The 21518-nt window shown below is 37.4% G+C and overlaps 1 protein-coding gene across 4 annotated transcripts in view; it reads right to left on the bottom strand.

The window, feature by feature from the left end:
• The window catches only part of PRPSAP1 (phosphoribosyl pyrophosphate synthetase associated protein 1), a 40397-nt gene extending 19518 nt beyond the window's left edge, over positions 1-20879 (bottom strand). Inside the window, exons 1-3 of one of the 4 annotated variants that reach the window (XM_001368950.5) lie at positions 19780-20879; positions 4445-4497; positions 1332-1398 (exon numbers count right to left, since the gene is read on the bottom strand). In XM_001368950.5, the coding sequence (XP_001368987.2) occupies positions 1332-1398; positions 4445-4497; positions 19780-19949 (290 nt within the window). In that variant the 5' untranslated portion in view covers positions 19950-20879. Of the gene's footprint in view, positions 1-1331; positions 1399-4444; positions 4498-6706; positions 6838-19553; positions 19735-19779 lie in introns of those variants that run through there. The other 3 variants (XM_007482595.3, XM_007482594.3, XM_056817097.1) reach the window with 3 other exon arrangements.
• Between the last annotated feature and the right edge of the window lie 639 nt (positions 20880-21518).

Genomic DNA, 21518 nt, shown 5'->3' with positions numbered 1-21518 from the left:
TAAAAGACTGCTTTATTGCAAAAATGAATTGGGGGGGGGGGGGGGGGCAGCTGGGTAGCTCAGTGGATTGAGAGCCAAGTCTAGAGATGGGAGGTCCTAGGTTCAAATCTGGCCTCAGACACTTCCCAGCTGTGTGACCCTGGGAAAGTCACTTAACTCTCAATGCCTAGCCCTTACCACTCTTCTGCCTTGGAGCCAATACACAGTACTGATTCTAAGACAGAAGGTAAGGGTTTTAAAAATAAACCCAATAATAGGGAAATAGGTATAAGTGATATAACCCAGTGTATAACCCAGTGGAAGTGCTTATTGGATTTGGGAGGGGGGAGAGAAGAGGAGAGGGAAAGAAAACAAAATATGTAAACATGGAAAAATATATTTTAAAAAATAATAATAAAACCCTTACCTCTGGCCTTCAAATTGATACCAAGTGTTGGTTCCCAAGACAGAAGAGTGCTAAGGGCTAGGGAATTCAGATTAATTGATTTATGCAAGGTCACAAAGTTAGTATCACAGAAGCTTAACAGCTAGAGCCAGAAGTGACCTTGGAGATTATCTAGCCCACCCTCCTAAATCACTACATAAATGTCAGTTATCTATCTATCTAGCCCAGGGGTTCTTACTCTTTTCTGGGTTTCATGGTTCCCTCAGAATGTTTCTAAATGCTTAAATAGGATCATAATGGGAACCAAATATATTGAAACACAGATATCAAAATAAAAAACAAGTTCACTGACTCTAGTTTAGAAATTCAGCTTCAGAGCAGGTATTGTTTCTCTTTTTGTCTCTGTATTCCTAGCCCCTAGCATATAAGAAGTACTTAAGTATTTGAGTTAAACCAAGTTTTTTTCTTATTGATGACTCTTTTATAATTAAAAAATATATTTCAGAAAATTCTGTATTTCAGGATAAATTAAAAGTAAAATAGTTTATGAGAGGAAACATTCGATGTGTGGAAAGGTGTGGAAATATGGCCCTCAATGGGAACAGGAATGTCATCAATCCCCTAAATGTAAATTCACATATTGGAGCACCCTGTTCTCTCCTGTGCACAGAATTTCAGTGATAGTTCTTAAGATTATGGTAGAAGGATGAACTGCAGGAAGATTGAAATGGGAGCGGTGTTACTGGACTAGATGTTTGGCTAGTTCTGAGAAAAAAAGAGATCCACATTGATACAGGAGGATAAACAAATGAGCAGCTGAATTCCTGTACCTAGAAGGAACTTCTCAGGGAAGTAGATTTTGTTCTAATGAGCATACACAGTTCTATGAATCTAAAAATTCTATTTTAGAAGAAATATTTGGAAAAAACATAAAATGAGTTCTTACCTTGGTATTGTCTGTATAATGAAGATATCTTGACCACGAACAGATTCCTTTATTTCAACTCTTGTTTCTGAAAAGGGGAAAAAAGATTTTAAACTTGGATAGTTTATAACTCAGTGAAAAGTATGAAAAGTAGCTTTCTTATCAAATGATAAACATTTATTAATTGTCAGGTTCTGTGTTAAGTGCTGGGGACATAAAGAGAAGATATAGTCCTTACCCTCAAGAAGCCTTGAATATAATGGGGAAGGCAATGAGTAAATAAATACATAAAAATCAAGCTATATACAGGATGAATAGGAAATAATGCACAGAGGGAAGGCACTAGAATTAAATTGGGTTGGGGAAGGCTTCATATAGAAGGGAAGAAGGAAAGGCTTCATATGGAGGTTTTAGTTAAGACTTAAAGCCAGATAGATCAGTGATCACATCAGGAGGGAGAGCATTCCAGGTAGGTATGGGAGAGAGCCAGAGAAAATGCCTGGAGCATCTTGTTCTTGGAACAGCCAGGAGGCCAGTGTCATTGGTTGGAAGAGTATGTTAAGACTGAAAGATAGGAGGAGACTAAGTTATGAAGGATTTTGAATGCCAAACAGCATTCTATATTTGCTCCTGCAGGCAACAGGAAACCACTGGAGTTTAATGAGTAGGACAATGATATGATCAGCCTTGTTTTAGGAAAATCACTTTAATGGCTGAATGGAGGATAGACAGAGTGGGGATGAATGCACAAAGACCCACCAGAAGAACTTTATTATAACAGCTGAGGTGTGAAGTGATGAAGGCTATAAAGGAGGAGGCATAGTTCATTTTAAATCTCTACTCCATTACTTTTTGGCCAAGAAGTAGGAAGCATGCTTTTCCAAAAGTCTTTCTGAACTCATTATAATTTGATGCTTTCATCAAAATTCTGAAGACTTTCAAAGTTCTTTCTTAACAGTAGTATAAATGTCAGTGCAGGAACTATTCTCTCAAACCTGATCATTTCACTTTACAGTAGTTCATAAAGGTTTCTCTGAAACCATCATTCATAATTTTTAATGTAATTCTGGCAAAAATCACAATACTGTACAATTTGTTTAATTATTCTACAAATAACACAAACCGATTTTTCAGTCTTTTTGTTAGGACAAAGATTGATACTATTTTTGAACATAGTTGTTTTTCTGCCTGTCCCTGACCTACTTGGGCTATGACTGATAGTAGCTCTCTCTAGATCAAAGGACATGTACTGACTTTGGGGTTATAGTGCCAAACTGTTTTCCAGAACAATTAAATTTGGAACTCCATCAACAATAGTGCATTAATGGACCTGTTCTCCAAAAACTCCTGTCAAAATGGCTAGTTTCTTTATAGCAGTGCTTTCTGTAATTATCAAAAAACTGGAAACGAACATTTATTTCTTGAGAAATGTCTAAACAAATTGTGGTAAATTAATATAACATATACTTTAAGAAACAAGGAATGAAGGAGAAACTAGGTGACTCTGTAGATAGTCAGGCCTGGGGTCAGAAGGTTCCCAGTTTAAATTTGGCCTCTCTTAGCAATGTGACCCTGAGCAAGTGACTTAACCCTAATTGCCCAGCCCTTACTGTTCTTCTTTATTGGGACTGATACTTAGTATCAATTCTAAGATAGGAGAAAAAGGTTTAAGAAAAAAGAAAAGAAACAATATGATGAATTTAAAGAACGTGGAAAGACTTAACTGAAGTAACCAAACCAGAAAGACAACATACACAATAACTAATTAGAACAAGAAATGGAAATGCTATGAAGTTACAATGACTCAGAATATGAAAAGACACTACCTACTTTTTTTGTGTGAGGGAAGAGGGCACTAGATCTGAGGCATTTTTTTTTTTGCTATGTTGGTTAGTTTTGCTTAACTATTCTTTTCCTTTGTAATCAGGGAATGCATTAGGAAATGTAAGTGATAAAAAAATAAAAAATAACAAAGACAACTGCTACAGTTCTCTTTTATCATCTTTGTCAATTTGATGGGAGTGAGGTATAACCTTGGAATTGTATTAATTTGTATTTCTTTTATTAGGGAGTTAATATTTTTTGTTCATGTGGTTATTGATAGCTTGTTTTTCTTCTAGTGAGAAAAAGTGGTTTTCTTACATTGGAAATATCCAGTAATCAAATAAAAATCAGTAGCACTGAAACAGTTTCCTCCCATATAGTATGCACCACATTGAACTTCTAGTACACTGAAAGCACTCCGGGCACTGGCTGCATTGTTTATTCATTTTGCATTTATGCTTGTTGAACTAATGCTAAAAAGCCAACATTTTCTACGTGAAAATATTTCTGGTACCATAGATAATGGTTAATGATATATACTGGGAAAAAGAGAAGATGAACATAATGTCATGGAACCTAAATACAGGTTCTGAAATTTCTCTATGACTTTGGATAAGAGCTTTCACCTCTCAGTTTCCTGTCTGTAAAATGAGGAGGGACTAGCCTTGAAAGTCTTACAAAAGAGGGAGTGTCCATCAATTGAGGAATAGATGAATAAATTATGGTATCTGGTTATAATAGAATACTACTGTGCCATAAGAAATACTGAACAAATGAGCATATATGAACTGATTCAAAGTGAAGTGAGCAGAACCAGAAGAGTATATAGGAAAAAAATGTACAACATGGAAATACTGTATAATTATTAATTGTGAAGAACTAAACTATTATCAGCAAAACAAAGTCCCAAAATAATCCCAAGGAACTCATGATAAAAAATGCTATTCAAAGCTAAAGAGCTTTTATTGTATGTGTGATATGTGTCTTCTGTCATAGCACATATAGAAATATGTATTACATGAAAGCACTGGTATAACCAATAACAACAATTTATGACAGTGGGAGTGAGGGAGTAATCTGAATTGCAAAATGCAAGAAAACAATTGTAAAAAATGGTTTACATGTAATTAAAAAAATACCAAAAGGCTAAAAAAAGTCTCATCCAGCTATAAATTCATGATACTATTTATCCCTATTATTAAAGAAGAAACTCTGTGTACAAAAGAGCCTAATGAGTAGCTTCTAAAACAATGCTGGATAACCAAACTTACTTCTAAACACAGTGAAGTCAGTAAAAGCAAATTTCTTACCTCCATTTGTTTCCTGGTACACAACAGATTTTCCCAACTCAGCACCAAGACGCCTGCGGGAAAAAAGGGGATTAAGTTTTCCTTTAAATCTTTTTTTCTTCAATAGAGTTGTATGGTCACTACAATTATACCATATTCCTTTCTTTTTTTGTTCTTTTCATTTACATTGTTACTTATTGTATATATTGTTTTTCTGGTTCTAATTAATTTACATCAATCATGCTTCTTTGAATCCTTCATATTTGTGGTTTAGTATGGCATGATAATATATTACATTACATTTTTGTGCCACAGTTGGTATGTCATTTCCCAGTCAGTAAACATCTACTTTGTTTCTAGTTCTTTGCTTTCACTAAGATGCTACTATAAAGTTTTGGAGTCATGCAAGTTTTATTTCTATTTTTAACTTCCTTGGGGTATATGTGTCTACAGTGGTATTTCTGGGTCATAAATTTCAGGCATTAAAAAAATGCATTTCCAAATACAGTTGAATTAATTCACATCTAATGTTAGCATGCTTTTCTTTCTGGAACCCATCCTAAACAGCCTATTACCATCTTTGTCAATCTGTGAAGTTGTGAGGTAAAATCACAGGGTTGTTTTGATGGGCATTTCTCTATTAATGATCTGAGGCAATCTTTCATATGATTGGTTAATAGTTTACAACTGTTTTGAGAATTATTTATTAATATCCTTTAACTACTTATCTTTTAATGGCCTTTGGTATTATGTATGAGTTAAATTCTCTATATAGTTTGGATATATCAAATACCTCATTCAGAGATTTCCCCCATCACCAGTTTGCTTTCTTATAAAATTGCAGTATTTTTATTGATGCAAAAACTTTTCAGTTTCATGAACAATTATGTTTTTTCATGTATTTTACTTAATATGAAAGACACATAAGTAAAAATACTAAATATCTTTTTAAAGTAAGACTAGTTTTCCTCAAGAGAAATCAAATCATTTAAGGACTATTCTAACTAAATGTGATTCCATCAATCACTTTTTTATGCTCTTACTACTATGCACTTTTAATAAAACTATTGTTCTATTAGGAAATCAGTTTAAAACCAAAACTTCATGCTATAGATATTCATCCTACATCTACACTAAATATATACTGGGAAGTAGCAAAGATCTCAGGAAGTTACATAGAAGAGGAATATATTTAACATAAAAACAGTTTATAAAGAGGATAGTATCTACGAGTATAAATAAGGTATTGCGTTCTGAAAATAAAAACTCATAACCTTCCCCTGGTCAGTTACTTTACAATATAAATTGCTCAAGTTTCATTAGGTCAAGAAATACAGGATTCTGCATATACCAGTGTAAAGATGACTTGCCTAACATTTTTGGTAACCATACCTCTATATAATGATCACTGTTGGAAACACTAAAGATTCAATAATTAAAACATTCTGTCACTAGGAATGGGCTTCATATTATACCCAGAGGCACCATAGCACATGTGTGTACCACCACCACCCCATCCCCAAATGAATATATTTTATGCATGGATTCTATAACTAATTCTATTTACCAGAAGCCTGCAATTGATAGATTGAGATTGAATACTTCACCGTGGAATCTGATCTCATTAACTACAAGGAGAGGTTAGAATCTATGGTTATTTTTGTTTAATGGTGTGCTTCTTCCACTCTCCCCTCAAAAGTGACATTCATGAAATGGACTCGGATCATTCTCAAAAAAGATAGTCGTGAGGATCTGAATGACACAGAAGCACTACCCAGTGTCTGTTTTCTTTAGTTCTCTTGCCAATATCCTTTTAAGTGATATAATAGTCACCAATTTTTGTATCCCATATTCTAGAGAAGTCAGACCTGAACTTTGGAGTGTACTGTAAATCTCACAATGAGAGAGAAAAGAAAGAAGGATGAGTAAGAGCCTATGTTATTCAAATGAGAAAAGAAAAAGGTCTGACTAAAAGCCACAAACCATGTCCAATACTATAAACATAATCATCAGTCTTCTTAATCCACTCACAATTACATGCCTGTCCTTCAATCTTAAACAACTCAAAAAAAAAAGGATTTGGGGATTTTTGTTATTGTTGAGGTGGTTTTGGGAAGCGGGGGAAGAGGGAGCAGCAAGGGAAGGGTCATGGGAAAACCAGATTTGTGATTTCACTAGTATATGGATTCTATGAGGTAGGTTGAAGGTGTTTCATTAGGACATTGAAATTCCCCTAAAGGCTGAAAAACGGCTAAAAATAAGAAACTGTACTCTATATAAAACCTTTCTTAAGCCTCAGGTTTTGAAGGTCAGCCAGCTTCCAAAAAAAAAAAGGCTAGAAAAATTTGCTTCCAGGTTTCAGGGCATCTCACTAGGTTGGCTTTTGTTAAAGGCAGGGTAGAGACCTGACCCTTCTTTATCTGTAAACAAGTACTCTCTTAGGTAAGGGAAGTCAGCAAGCTCTACCAATAGAACTTTGCAGCCTGTGCTGGCATCTTCTTTGTGAGGTCCAACTCTATTGTGATGAAGCAATGAGGGAGGAGCTGAGCTCTCTAAATCCACCACCTCTCTTGAAATATCCACCAAGGGTGTCAGGTCGATCAGAAAGAGGACACAAGGAGTTGTCCTTTATAAGCAAGAAACAGGATTCACTCATTTTTCCTTAAGAGGCAGAGTGGGAATCATTCTTTGTCAAACATATGTATCTATTAATAAACACTAGGAGAAATGACTTCATATTCTTTATTGGATTGAAATCTGAACCCTATAATGTCCTACCCAAAATTTAAAGACAACTTAAAATGAGTTGCCATTTATATTACTATCATAGTCTAACAACATCTTTATTTGTTTTTTCTGATTTGATGGAGGGTAGAATAAAATAATCAAGCCACTTCTCCTACATGAGACTTATAAATAATACTGATTTTATTTTTAAATGTTCCAAAAGAAAAAGTTCTGGACAACAAAACTGATTTTTCACTCAATATTTTGAGTAAGAAAGACAGAACTAGATATGAATGAACTTTGAGAAAATGGCCTCTAGTTCCAGATAAGAGATGTAAAAGGTTATAATGGAGTCATATGCTCCTATACAAACCCCAGGAAATAGATGAAAGGGACCCCAGAAGAAGCAATGATTAGAGGAAAAAACAACCAACAGAGAAAATAGAAATCAGTTTTTCCACTCAGTTCAGAACTTCAAAAAAACAAGTCAGAAACCATCAGAGATTGGGAGGGGGTTGTATCAGGGAAGCCAGCCTGATAAACAGGCCTGAAGCCTGTAGGCATCTGGGAAATTTTTTTAAACACCACAAAATAGGCCAAAAGCCAGTAGTAAGTTCTGAAAAGTGGAGTTTGTAAAGGGGGACCTGACTAAATTCCAGTAAATGTGTTTAAAGCCTGTAGGGCTATAGGAGAAGGATCCCAGAGAAGCCAACCTAAACAGAAATAAATAGGACTGATGCCAGCAGGCAAGTTGATGTCCTAGAGAGGTTATAAGCCTACCTGAGTAATCAACAGTAAAGGAGACATGATGAGAGATCCCAGCCCTGAGCTGTCAGAAAAGAAGATGGTGACAGCCAGCCAGCTTCAACTACCCAGAGAGAAAAGGGCAAGAATGGTCATAGCATCCAAACTACAAAAAGATCCTAACCAACACATCCAAGTAAGCCTAAGAGGTAAAACCTGAAGAGATTAGATAGATACATAAGTAAAAGCAGAGCCTGAAAGAAAAAAAAATTACTCCTCCAAAAAGACTAAAAGTTGAAGGAAAAAACTGCCACATATGATAGAGAAAATCTGAAGAGAATAGGTTAAATAGAAGGTGGAAAACCTTACTCAAGTAGTGGGCATCCTGAAAAATACGAATGAAGTAATCAGAACTCAAAAACTCCATGAGACAGTAAAAAAAAAATATTAGAACAAAGTTCACTGATCAGAGCCCAGGATCCCTGGGATAGAGATCAAATTATTAATTATTAATTATTTTGGAAGAGAGTTATGAGGAGAATGGACAAAATGTCAAGAAGGGATCAGTCAAGAATTATCCAACTCCCCTGAAAATAAGAGCAAACAAACATGAATACCATATATCTCAAGAACTAAGAAAACTGCCCGGATCAATTAAAACCAGAGGGCAAAATAAAAACAGAAAGAATCTACCAATATCCATAAAAGAAATCCCAAGTGGAAAACAACTAATATTATCATAATCTGAATTCAGAGATTTCACACTAAGGAAAAGATTCTGCAAGAAGTCAGAAAGCTTTTAAAAGTTCAAGTACAAAGGAACCACAGTCAGGATCACATAAAATTATGCTGTCACTGGTATGAAAGATGAAAAATCTTGGAATACAAGAATCCAAAATGTAAAACATAAAGGTTGGTAACCAAGAATTACACCTTAGCAACCTAAGCATATTACTACATGGGGGAAAAAATTGGCCTTTAATAAAAGAAGACTTTCAAGTGTTCTTGATAAGAACAGAACTGAATAGAAACCCTGAAATGAAAACATAAAAGTAAAGAAAACGTATCAAAAGTAAATACATTTTAATAATCGGAAGAGGCTAAATAATAAAGTTCTAACATCTTAATAGAAGATATAGAATCTCAGTGCCTTCAAGAGTCACAAAAGAAGTTACATCCAAACACTAGGGATTAGATGTCATTTTGTTATGTTTTACTAGTTTTAAGTGAGGAAAAAAAAGGGAGGGGGGAAAATATGCTGGGAAAGGAATGAAAGAGGGCAAAGCACTTATCATTTCCCATAACTGAAGTGCTAATGAAGATAAATATACAAATACAGGAGAGATGGTGGGAGCAGGCATCTCATAGACCTTGCTCTTATCTAAACACACACACACACACACACACACACACACACACACACACACACGCGAGAAACTCTAAGAAAGAGGGAGTTTACATGAGAAATCATAGGTGAAGGAAGAGTTACAAGTATAACAAAATTCAAATTCGGTTGGGGGGAGGGAATGAAAAATCACAAAAGAGCAAATAAAAAGAAAGCACAACCTAGCTTATGACTGTGGGCATGTCACTTAACCTGGAATGCCTAGCCCTTGCTGCTCTTCTGTCTTAAAACTGATACTGGGACAGAAGGTAAGGTTTTAGAGGGAAAAACAAAACGAAACAAAACATAAGAACCAAAGATTGGAGTCTGGAATCAGTTAAGAGAGAGGGTGTTAAGGAAAAGGATGATACTGTTTCAATCAGAGATTACTAGGCTGATCAGATTTGTTCTTTCTCCATCTCCTTTTTTTCAAAAAATAGGATGGAGAAGAGAGGAAAGGAAAAACTTTGAGGATATAATGGAGGGCAATACCCAATAATCATAACCATGAATGTGGTTAGAATAAAATTGTCCATAAAACACAAGGGGTTATCAGAATGGTTTAGAAATCAGCATCCAACCATATTTTTTCAAAGAACTATATTTGAAACAAAGATTGACATGAAGTTAAAATGAGAGCTGAAACAGAATCTATTCTGCTTCAGGCAATTCAAAAAACTATAGGTAATTCAGATAAGGAAGAGTTAAATTATACATGGCTAAAAGAGAAAACAAACTAGAGTTGCCTTTAAGTTAAAAACTTGAATAGAATTTTAGAAAAATTAAGAGATGATACATCTTTGGCAATTACTGATCAGGAATATATAGGTATAGGTATCTATAACTATCACTGAACTGTGTACAGTATCTTCACAAAAACTGACCATGTTCCAGAGCATAAAGACATCAAAAATAAACACAGAAAAGCAAAGTATAAAGTACACACTTTACTAACCAAAACACCAATAAAGAAAATTTGAAGATCCAAGATCAGAGAATAAATAATTTAATTCTAAAGAATTGGTGGGAGATAGACCCAAAGTGGTAAAATAGCAGGAGTAGTACAGTGGGCTCTCTGCTAATCTAGAAAATATACCAGAACAAATCCTGATGGAGCAATCCAAGAAAAAGTCACAGGGAGCTATTTTCTGGCATTGGGAAAGTCAGAAAACACTGTAGTCAATGATGAAAAGGGTCTGGCCAGGAGTAACGAACATGCTACACAAAGGCATTCCAGAGCAAGAGAGAGGCTGTGTACAAGGGCAATAGAAGCTCTCAGACCTTTGCACTGAGACCAACTGGCTGAGCTTGCAGTTTCTCCTTGAAATTCTGAAATTAATGCCACACTTAATATCTTCAGAAAAAGGAATAAGACCAGACCAAACCTTCCTTCCAGAAGGGTCCCAAAGATGGGAAGTAGGCAGGAAATATGAGCAAACAAACAAAAAAATCCCACCATTAAAAAAAAAACCAATTATAGTGACAAGGATATTCAAAACACAAATGCAACAATGACTCAAAACATCTCAAAGCTTCAAAGAAAAACACACCTTAAGATAAATTTGATTAAAATTCCTGGAAGAGATAAAGCAAGTTAAACCTGTTTTTATAAATGAGTGGGCCTGAGGAAAAAATTGACAAAGGATAAAAACTTTTAACATAAAAGAAGGATAACAGGGAACTTCCTTGATCAAGTAAAATGAGAGTTAAGAATAGATTCAAAGGCAGCTAGGTGCCTCAGTGGATTGAAAACCAGGCCTAGAGACAAGAGATCTCAAATCTGGCCTCAGATATTTCATAGCCATATGACCTTAAGCAAGTCATTTAACTCCCACTGCCTAGCCCTTACCATTCTTCTACCTTAGAACCAGTATTGCTTCTAAGGCAGAAGCCAAGGGTTAAAAAGAATAGATTATATTCTAAGGTTCATTTTAGTTCTAAAATTATCCCAGTCCATGATGACATCAGGCAAAAACTATCTTTCTTTAAGCTTTATTTTGTATAGATAACCTGTCACATCATCTCCTGGAAGGTGACAGCTTATCTTATTCACCTTGGTATATCCTTCAAACTCTATTTGGAATGTTTTTCATGTAACAGGCTAAACAAAATGTTTGTTGAAATAAATGGGAATCAGAAGATATGGGCTGGAATCCTACCTAGATACATGACCTTGTAACAGCTTCAATTTTTTTTTTTATAAAATGAAAGGACTGAGATTATTTCTAAGATTCCATTTAGTTCTGATGTTCTATAAATCATTTAGCTATTTCTGATCCAATTCAATAATCAAACAAAAAGCATTCATTAAGCATATATATGCCAGGCGCAGGGATATCAATTGGAATGGATACAAAAAGTGAAATCATCCCTGCCCTTAAGGAGTTTACATTTTAATGCAAAAGACAATAAATATTTATAACATATACAAAATACAAGATGGCTATGAGAGAGAAGGCATTAGGAGGAAGCTAGATAGAAGGTTTCATAAAGATGGTGGAATGTGGCAATGGACTGAATATGTGGGGTGTGATGGAGGAGCTGAGGATTATGCCAAGGTTTGGAACCTCAGTAATTAGATAATGATAATGACAACTTTGGCAGAAACAGGGAAGAAAAAGAGAAGTAGATTTTGGGAAATATAAATATTGTTTTGGATATACTGAGTTTCTTTTATTTTTTAAAAATTATTTTGATTTTTAAGATCTACTTTCTGTCCCTTCACCCTTCCCTCCTCTTCCCAATTGAGAACATAAGAAAAACTAAACTTAACCAAAACAAACTGACCATAAGTAAAAAAAAAAAATCTGTCCTTCACCTCTATCAGAAGGTGAGTAGTATGTTTCATCATTAGTGCTCTGGAATCTTGGGTGGTCATTACAGTGGCAAGATTTCAGTACAATTATATTCCATCATATTTATATAACTTTCAGGGAGTTTGTTGCTTGGGCAAGGTTTTGTACCTCTTATGTCAAAGTGTTAATTTTCTTTCTTTTGTAGTTCTCATTTCTTTTCCAATCTCCAACCCCCCCCCTCACCCCCAGTTTTCTCATTCCACATTAAAAAAAAAATCTTTTGCATTACTTCTTCTAGGAATTCTAGGTATGTGCCCAAAATTTTCCTTTGAGGCATTACGAATAGATGTTTTAGTCATTCTCTTCTTCTTAATATGTTTTGAACTTCCTGACACCATAATAGCTAGGATTCTTTTTTGGGTTGCTCATTCTTAATTTTAAGGCTGGGCTTTGAGGGATTTTTGAAAGGAAATTTTGGCCTGGTCTTGTTGCTATTTTCTTGGGTTTTTAATTTTGTGTTATTGCAGGATCTAAGGGACAGGATGGGAACTTTCAATGCTCCCAAAGTGGTCTGATTCACGGCAAATTCTAATCGCTGGCCACTCTGATCTAAGGTCTTTGAGTTTCTGACCTGGGTTTGGATTGGTGTAAGAGTAGACTGCTGCTGGATTCCACCCCATCAGCCAGCTGCCAAGTTCTATTAGTTCAGAGTAAAAGAATTATGGACTTCCCTTTGGTCTGGGTTTCCTGACCTAGTTATTCCCCTGCAAACTAGGCTGGATGCTGGAAATAAGACCATGCTCTGAGCTTGGGATATGAGCCACAGCACTGTTGCTAACTTCTGAACTTCCTTTCTCCATATACTGCTCAGGGCCTCCTTCCCCAGGAATATCACTCCTTTGCACAGATTCCCTTTCTCAGTCAGCCTACCCTTGATCTATGACCCAGAACTGGGCAGTAGGCAGCAAAGCTGCCAGTTTGTACCTGTCCTGCTGTATGTCATTACAAGATTGGGAACTTCTTCTTGGCCTGGTGCACAGTCTCTCCTTGGGGGCTGGAGTGCTCCACAAGCTCCTGGCTAGACCCAGATCACCCTTGTCTGTCTCTACTCGGACAAAGGCCAGAGAAATAAATCACTGTGACTTTCTGGATTTCCCCCATCAATATTTAGTCTAAAGGGGAAAATGACAAATGTGGAAGGGGAATGTGGAAAGGTGGGGACAATTATATACTTCTGGTGAAACTATGAACTGATCTAACCATTTTGGAGAACAATTTGGAATTATGCCTAGAGAGCTATAAAACTGTGTATATCCTTAGATCTGGGAATGCCATTGCTGGATCTATTTCCTAAGGAGATGAGGGAAAAAGGAAAAAAATCTGTAATGCTCCAAAATATTTATAGCACTCTCTTTGTGGTAGCAAAGAACTAGAAATGGAAGGGATGTCCATCAACTGGGGAATGGCTAAACAAATTATGGCATATAATTGGTTTTTTAAAAACTTTATTTAATTGATTAATTTAGAGCATTTTCCCAGGATTACAAAAATCATGTTCTTTCCCTTCCCTCCCCCCAGTCTCCTCCAATTCCACTGGGTTTTAGGTGTCTTTGGTCAAGACCTATTTCCATATTTGTAGCATATAACTGTGATGGAATACTACTGTGCCATAAGAAACAATGAGCATATTAATTAAAAGAAAAAACTTTGAAAGAACTACATGAAATAATGAAAAGTGAAACAAGTAAAAGAGAACACTATATACAGCTACAGATTTAATATTTAAAGAATAACCTGTGAAAGTTCACCTCCAGAGAATGAACTGAGAAATGTAAACACAAAAGACATAATCTATATATTTTGGTGGATGATGCCTTCTGTGATATGGGGAGCAGAGGGAAAAGTTGAAAAAAATTAAAAATAAATGATTTGGTCTATATGTTCTTTGTTTGGTTGGGTTTTTTTTTTTAAACCCTTACCTTCCATCTTAGCATCAAGACTATGTATTTGAAACCAGAACCTCCAGTTTCTGGGCCTGTCAATCCACTGAGCCACCTAATTGCCCCAGTCTATATATATTATAAGGAATTTGTGGAAGGAAGTTCATTATATTGTTTCCTGTCATGACCATTTTGGCTCCCACACTGGCAGCTGAGTTTCAAGTGTCTCTGGAATATTCAGATGGAACTGTTCTTTTAGCAGTTTGTTTTGGGGGCCAGACTAGGGCTGAATATATAAATTTGGGCATCACTGGCACAGAGATAAGAGATCACCAAGTGAAAGAGTACATACAGAGCTTGATATATATACCACAGTTAAGGAGTATATAGATATACCATGACAAATCATCAAAGGAGACCAAAGTCTGGCTAGACAGATAGGAGGTAAACCAGAAGAGAACAATGTTACAATATACCAAAGATCAGGGAGACTTGAGGACTGAGAAAAGGTTAAGAGATAACTTTGGAGTGGTGTCTGGTAAGTGTTACTGTTAGAAATCAGATTGCAGAAGGTTAAGAGGAAAGTGAACAGATAATAAGAGAAGAAACCAATATATAGAGAGTTTGAAGATAAGGAGAGAAGACTAACAAGTGGAGACAATCAGCTTGAAATGAGGGCCTACAGATAAGAGAAGGTGCCACTTTTTCATAAGAAAACCACATGAGTTAAAAAGAAAATGATAAGGGATAAATTCTGGGGTTATGAGATAAGGAGCAAGGGAAAAGAAATTTTAATAGCCTCAATTTTTTTGCTAAAGTATGATGGTGAAGACCAGTCCACAACTGAAAGGGCAGTGGGAAGAGGTACTACTAAAGTCTAGAGAAAAGAAAAAGATATGGAACAGCCTCAGGGAAAACGGGATAGAGAATCAGTTTTGTTGAACTTGGTCCATGGCAGTTTTATTGGCAAATACATTGAAGTGGTTTGCCATTTCCTTCCCCAGGGTGTTCCCATTTTACAGATAAGGAACTGAGGCCAATGTAGTTAAGTGATTGGATTAGGTGCTCTATCCACAAACATCACTTAATTGTCCAGAGAATCAATTAAGGAGGACTAAAAGAACTGTTTAATCATTCACCTATTTAACAAATTTATACTTCTTTAAAATGAAAAAATTGATTAGATCACTTAAAGAAGACTGGTTTTAACTCTAAGCTTAAGGACAGAAAGTTGTCTTTAATTTTTTTAAAAAATAATCCTCAGACCACATCAACAAGCAAACTAGCAAGAACCACATGATTATTTCAATAGATGCAGAAAAAGCCTTTGATAAAATACAACACCCATTCCTATTAAAAACACTAGAAAGCATAGGAATAGAAGGGTCATTCCTAAAAATAATAAACAGTATATATCTAAAACCAACAGCTAATATCATCTGCAATGGGGATAAACTAGATGCATTCCCAATAAGATCAGGAGTGAAACAAGGATGCCCATTATCACCTCTACTATTTGACATTGTACTAGAAACACTAGCAGTAGCAATTAGAGAAGATAAAGAAATTGAAGGCATCAGAATAGGCAAGGAGGAGACCAAGTTATCACTCTTTGCGGATGACATGATGGTCTACTTAAAGAATCCTAGAGATTCAACCAAAAAGCTAATTGAAATAATCAACAACTTTAGCAAAGTTGCAGGATACAAAATAAACCCACATAAATCATCAGCTTTTCTATATATCTCCAACACAGCTCAGCAGCAAGAACTAGAAAGAGAAATCCCATTCAAAATCACCTTAGACAAAATAAAATACCTAGGAATCTATCTCCCAAGACAAACACAGGAACTATATGAACACAACTACAAAACACTCGCCACACAACTAAAACTAGACTTGAACAATTGGAAAAACATTAACTGCTCATGGATAGGACGAGCCAATATAATAAAAATGACCATCCTACCCAAACTTATTTATCTATTTAGTGCCATACCCATTGAACTACCAAAATACTTCTTCACTGATTTAGAAAAAACCATAACAAAGTTCATTTGGAAGAACAAAAGATCAAGGATATCCAGGGAAATAATGAAAAAAAAACACATATGATGGGGGCCTTGCAGTCCCAGACCTCAAACTATATTACAAAGCAGCAGTCATCAAAACAATTTGGTACTGGCTAAGAAACAGAAAGGAAGATCAGTGGAATAGACTGGGGGAAAACGACCTCAGCAAGACAGTATACGATAAACCCAAAGATCCCAGCTTTTGGGACAAAAATCCACTATTCGATAAAAACTGCTGGGAAAATTGGAAGACAGTGTGGGAGAGACTAGGAATAGATCAACACCTCACACCCTACACCAAGATAAATTCAAAATGGGTGAGTGACTTAAACATAAAGAAGGAAACCATAAGTAAATTGGGTAAACACAGAATAGTATACATGTCAGACCTTTGGGAGGGGAAAGGCTTTAAAACCAAGCAAGATATAGAAAGAATCACAAAATGTAAAATAAATAATTTTGACTACATCAAACTAAAAAGCTTTTGTACAAACAAAACCAATATAACTAAAATCAGAAGGGAAACAACAAATTGGGAAAAAATCTTCATAGAAACCTCTGACAAAGGTTTAATTACTCATATTTATAATGAGCTAAATCAATTGTACAAAAAATCAAGCCATTCTCCAATTGATAAATGGGCAAGGGAAATGGATAGGCAGTTCTCAGATAAAGAAATCAAAACTATTAACAAGCACATGAAGAAGTGTTCTACATCTCTTATAATCAGAGAGATGCAAATCAAAACAACTCTGAGGTATCACCTCACACCTAGCAGATTGGCTAACATAACAGCAAAGGAAAGTAATGAATGCTGGAGGGGATGTGGCAAAGTAGGGACATTAATTCATTGCTGGTGGAGTTGTGAACTGATCCAACCATTCTGGAGGGCAATTTGGAACTATGCCCAAAGGGCGACAAAAGAATATCTACCCTTTGACCCAGCCATAGCACTGCTGGGTCTGTACCCCAAAGAGATAATGGACACAAAGACTTGTACAAAAATATTCATAGCTGCGCTCTTTGTGGTGGCCAAAAACTGGAAAGCGAGGGGATGCCCATCAATTGGGGAATGGCTGAACAAACTGTGGTATATGTTGGTGATGGAATACTATTGTGCTCAAAGGAATAATAAAGTGGAGAAGTTCCATGGAGACTGGAACAACCTCCAGGAAGTGATGCAGAGCGAGAGGAGCAGAACCAGGAGAACATTGTACACAGAGACTAATACACTGTGGTATAATCGAACGTAATGGACTTCTACATTAGGGGCGGTGTAATGTCCCTGAACAACTTTCAGGGATCCAGGAGAAAAAAAACACCATTCATAAGCAAAGGATAAACTATGGGAGTGGAAACACCGAGAAAAAGCAACTGCCTGAATACAGAGGTTGAGGGGACATGACAGAGGATAGACTTTAAATGAACACTCTAATGCAAATACTATCAACAAAGCAATGGGTTCAAATCAAGAAAACATCTAATGCCCAGTGGACTTACGCATTGGCTATGGGGGGTGGGGGGGAGGAAAAGAAAATGATCTATGTCTTTAACGAATAATGCTTGGAAATGATCAAATAAAATATATTAAAAAAAAAATAATCCTCAGGGCCTTCTCCATAGGAAGGAATGAAAGAACCTTTTAATCTACCTCATAAGAACTCATCTTAAAATTTAAGAGGAAAGGACTGATTAGAGTATATGATATAAATTTTTAAAATATCCCCAGGGCCTTACCCTTAGTAGGAGCTTTATAAATATGACTGAATTAAAGTAATGTACACAATTAATACTACTTAAGTTTTTTTTGAGATTTGAAGATTTGAGTAGAGGTGGGCCTGTGATACCTGGCGAGCACCAAACATTTTTCTAGAGGTTGCTGTGACTCAGTGGCAAAAAGCACTAGGTCTGTTATCAGGCACACCTAAGTTCAAATGTGACCTCAGAAACTTCCTAGCTGTGTGACAGTGGGCAAGTAACTGCCTGCAGAAGGATCCACTGGATCCACTGGAGAAATTATTATAATATTCTTGCCAAGAGAACCCCAGGGATAACTATGGTTCATGGGACAATGAAAGGTAGGGCACAACTGAACAACAATAATTATATTTAAGACAAAACAACAGAATCTTCAAACCCAATGATTGGACCAAATATCTTCATTTACAGGGCTAGTTTATAACTAATTGGAAATAAGAACTGTTATTGACCACTTTCTAGAATAAGCCATAATAAGAATTCCCCTTAAGATCCTGTTGAGAATTCCCTGATTTTAGTCCAGAGCAAAGGGAAGTTAATTTACTAAATTGAAGAACATGTTCTATTTATCTAAGTAAAGATCATGTTCTGGTCGAATTCTTATGGCTAACTGGCACTGGCATCATTTCTCCAAAGTTATGCTCAGTAAAATATACTTAAAGGTGGAAAAGTAAATTGTCTCCCCCCCCCCCCCCCCAAATAAGGCTGTCTTGTGGCATTGAACCAGTTGAGATTTTGTAGTGAACCCAGGCAGCAAATTTTCAAGACTTCTCTAGCTCAGTATAAAACACATATTAAGTAGCAGAGGGGCAGATGCTTGGAGTGATCAAGGGTTATGATTTGGCAAACTGCGAATGATTATAGAAGTGGACAAGAGATTTGAGAAGAGAGCACAGGGTAGGGTGGAAGTGTCAAAATTGGAAAGGAAGGGTGTTGCTAGATGAGGGAGTAGTCTGGTCTGGTCAAAAAAAAAGGGGGAGACTGGAGGCCATAGAAGGGAGAAGTAAAGCAGAGAGATGTAATGATAGATCATGATCAGATAAAGAATTAAAGCTCTCATGATTATGAAAGTAGAGTTCTTGTGGATGATGGAAAGAACAAGGATGAAAAAGTCAATGCATCTCTGCACGTTGCTGAGAAGAATGAAGAAACAGGGGAATTTAACAAATTGCAATATTGGGATATTTGAGAAAACATGAATATGCACCTTGAAGACACCTAGCACAAGGGTTGGGAGTGGAGAGGAATACTGCAAGCCAGGCACTGACCTCATGGAGAAATAACAAGGAAATAACACTGAGAATTTTAAGGAATAACAGCTATCTATGAATCAGTCACTGGAATCTGGATCAGATGATGAATTTAGACAGCATCAATCTCTAAGCAACAGAGACTGCTGGAATTAGTGGCAAGTTTGCAAGAATAACAAAGCATTAGTCTTTTTTTAACCAAGTAGGAAACGGTCGGAGGCTGTAATTAAGTCTTTCCTAAAGGTCATAATACAAAGTTGATCAAAGACTCATGGCCAGAGACTCTGCAGGGAGCCCACGCAGATTAGGAAGGCAGGCATTATGCTCAGACTTCCTCTTGCTCTAATACTAAATCCAGTTTAACTGCCCAGTCTCACTATTCCTAAAGGAAAATCAAACAAATGCCCAAATCCATCCTCCCGGCCTAGATCTTGCTCCTGTTCTTCCACCTTTTACAAACCTGCCTCCTCTCTTCCAAGGCCAAATATAAGAGGGGAATGCAGAACTTAAAAGCCGGAAAGGACACCTTTTAGTGCACTTCTCTCTCATTTACAAGATGGAGAAACAACACCATAGCAGGAGAAATAATTTGTCCTAGGCCATTCAGGTCTCGAACCTCTGTCTCGAGACTCGAAAACCAGTCCCAGCCAACCCGATCGCGCGCATGCGCACCCTCGCGCGCTTACTCAGTGATGCGCTTGGCCAGTTCCGTGCAGGCTGCGGTGGAGTTGGCCGAGAAAACCCGGTATCCCGTACGGGCGGCATTCATGGTTGGGAAGGCGGCGGGTCGAGCTCGAAGGGCGCGAAAGGACGAGGAAACAGAGAGCGGGGGAAGCAGCAGCAGCTTCTTGGGCATCGTCCAGCCCGTCGCGGGGAGAGTTACGTAGGCCAAAGCCAAACCCGCCTGGGGAGCAAGTGCGGGGGCGGGGGGTAGTGGGTAAGGGCGGGGTCGGAACAGGAAGGGAGGAGTCCGGTGGTCTCAGTCCCGATCCCCCTGGCAATTACTGGTCGTCTCCGCAGCCCTCAGGGCCTCCGTGACCGCCCGCTCCGCAGGCTCCAACGCTACCGAAGCAGCTAGGCCCCGCCCCCTCGTAGGATCCGAGAGGCACAGGCTAGAGCGTCGGGGAACCTTGCCTCCGTTTCCTCCTAGAGGCCTGGACCGTAAGAGGCCGTTTCTCCCTAGAAAGTACAGCAAAGGACTCAACATTAACACTTCCGGCCACCAGAGGGACTCTTTCCTTGTGGTAGCCTCAGGCAGCGAAGTGTAGGAAGGTCCCATGACTGATGCTTCTGCCCAGATCTAAGATGGTTGATGCCCAGGGCCGTTGTGTATTTTAAAATTGGAATAGCCGAGTACCAAAATGATACACATTCTTATAGTCTAGCTTGGGACACTAGTTATTTAGAGGTGACAGGAGGAATAGAATAGATCCAGAAGCTTTTTTAAAGACAAGGCTGATAGCGGTTCCATGCTGTTATACTGAGGTGGCCCGTGGCGCATGCGTGTTTCTGGGGTGGGGGTTAGTCTAATTGCTCCGTATCCTCAGGTAGACTGGCCCCGAGGTAATAGACGAAGGTCCTGTAGGCTCTTGAGTGACTACATGAGTGTTCGACTATGTGTTGGTATAGGAACATAGATTAGAGTGACAAGGAACCTTAGAGCAGGGGTATACTGGTAAATGTTTAACATTGCGGGAAGGAAATATACCCGGGCACACTTTTAAATTTAATCTGCATCATTAACATTTTCTCCATCCGAACAATCAAATAAATCAAACCCTGATTCATTGCATTTTCTGATTTGTGTGGTTTAAATGCTCCCACTGAAAACTTAACTTTCGGCTCCAGTTTGCGGTGACTGTAGTACACCTTTGTAGATGTCATTGAGCCCAACTCCCTTGTTAATTGATAAACTTAAGGCCCCAGGAGGTGAAGTGATTTGTAAGATGGCTCAAAGTATTTGAGCAGAATTTGAATGCAGTGACAAATATCTGGTTATTTTCAGCACAACTCCTTCCTTGCTTTTTGGTTTTATTGACTGGGAAAAAAACATGGAACTATTAAATAGTCAAAATCACTCTTGGGGTTCAATGCAATAGTAGACCTTGATACAGAGCTGTGACCCACACACAACTGCACAAAGTATGAGGATTGAACTGTGGCTGCTCTGGACACTGAGCCCTGAGGAGGCCATCAGGCTAGATGAGACTCTAGCCTCAAACCCTAGACCATGATATCAAGAATCTAGTGCCCTACCAACTGAGCTAACAGAACTAATGCTTTACAATAGACACAAAAGGTAAAGTACTTTAGCCTAGAGGGAGAAACCATTTGGACAAAAGAGATACTTAACATCTGATGGGATTAGCTATTCCCACCCAAACTACCGGAAGGTCTATTGTGAGCCTGAGACCACTAAAGTAGG

Source organism: Monodelphis domestica, chromosome 2 (genome assembly GCF_027887165.1).
Source record: "Monodelphis domestica isolate mMonDom1 chromosome 2, mMonDom1.pri, whole genome shotgun sequence".
NCBI lineage: Eukaryota > Metazoa > Chordata > Mammalia > Didelphimorphia > Didelphidae > Monodelphis > Monodelphis domestica.
Note: the sequence above shows the minus strand (reverse complement) of the source record. Positions and strands in the feature narration are given on the sequence as shown.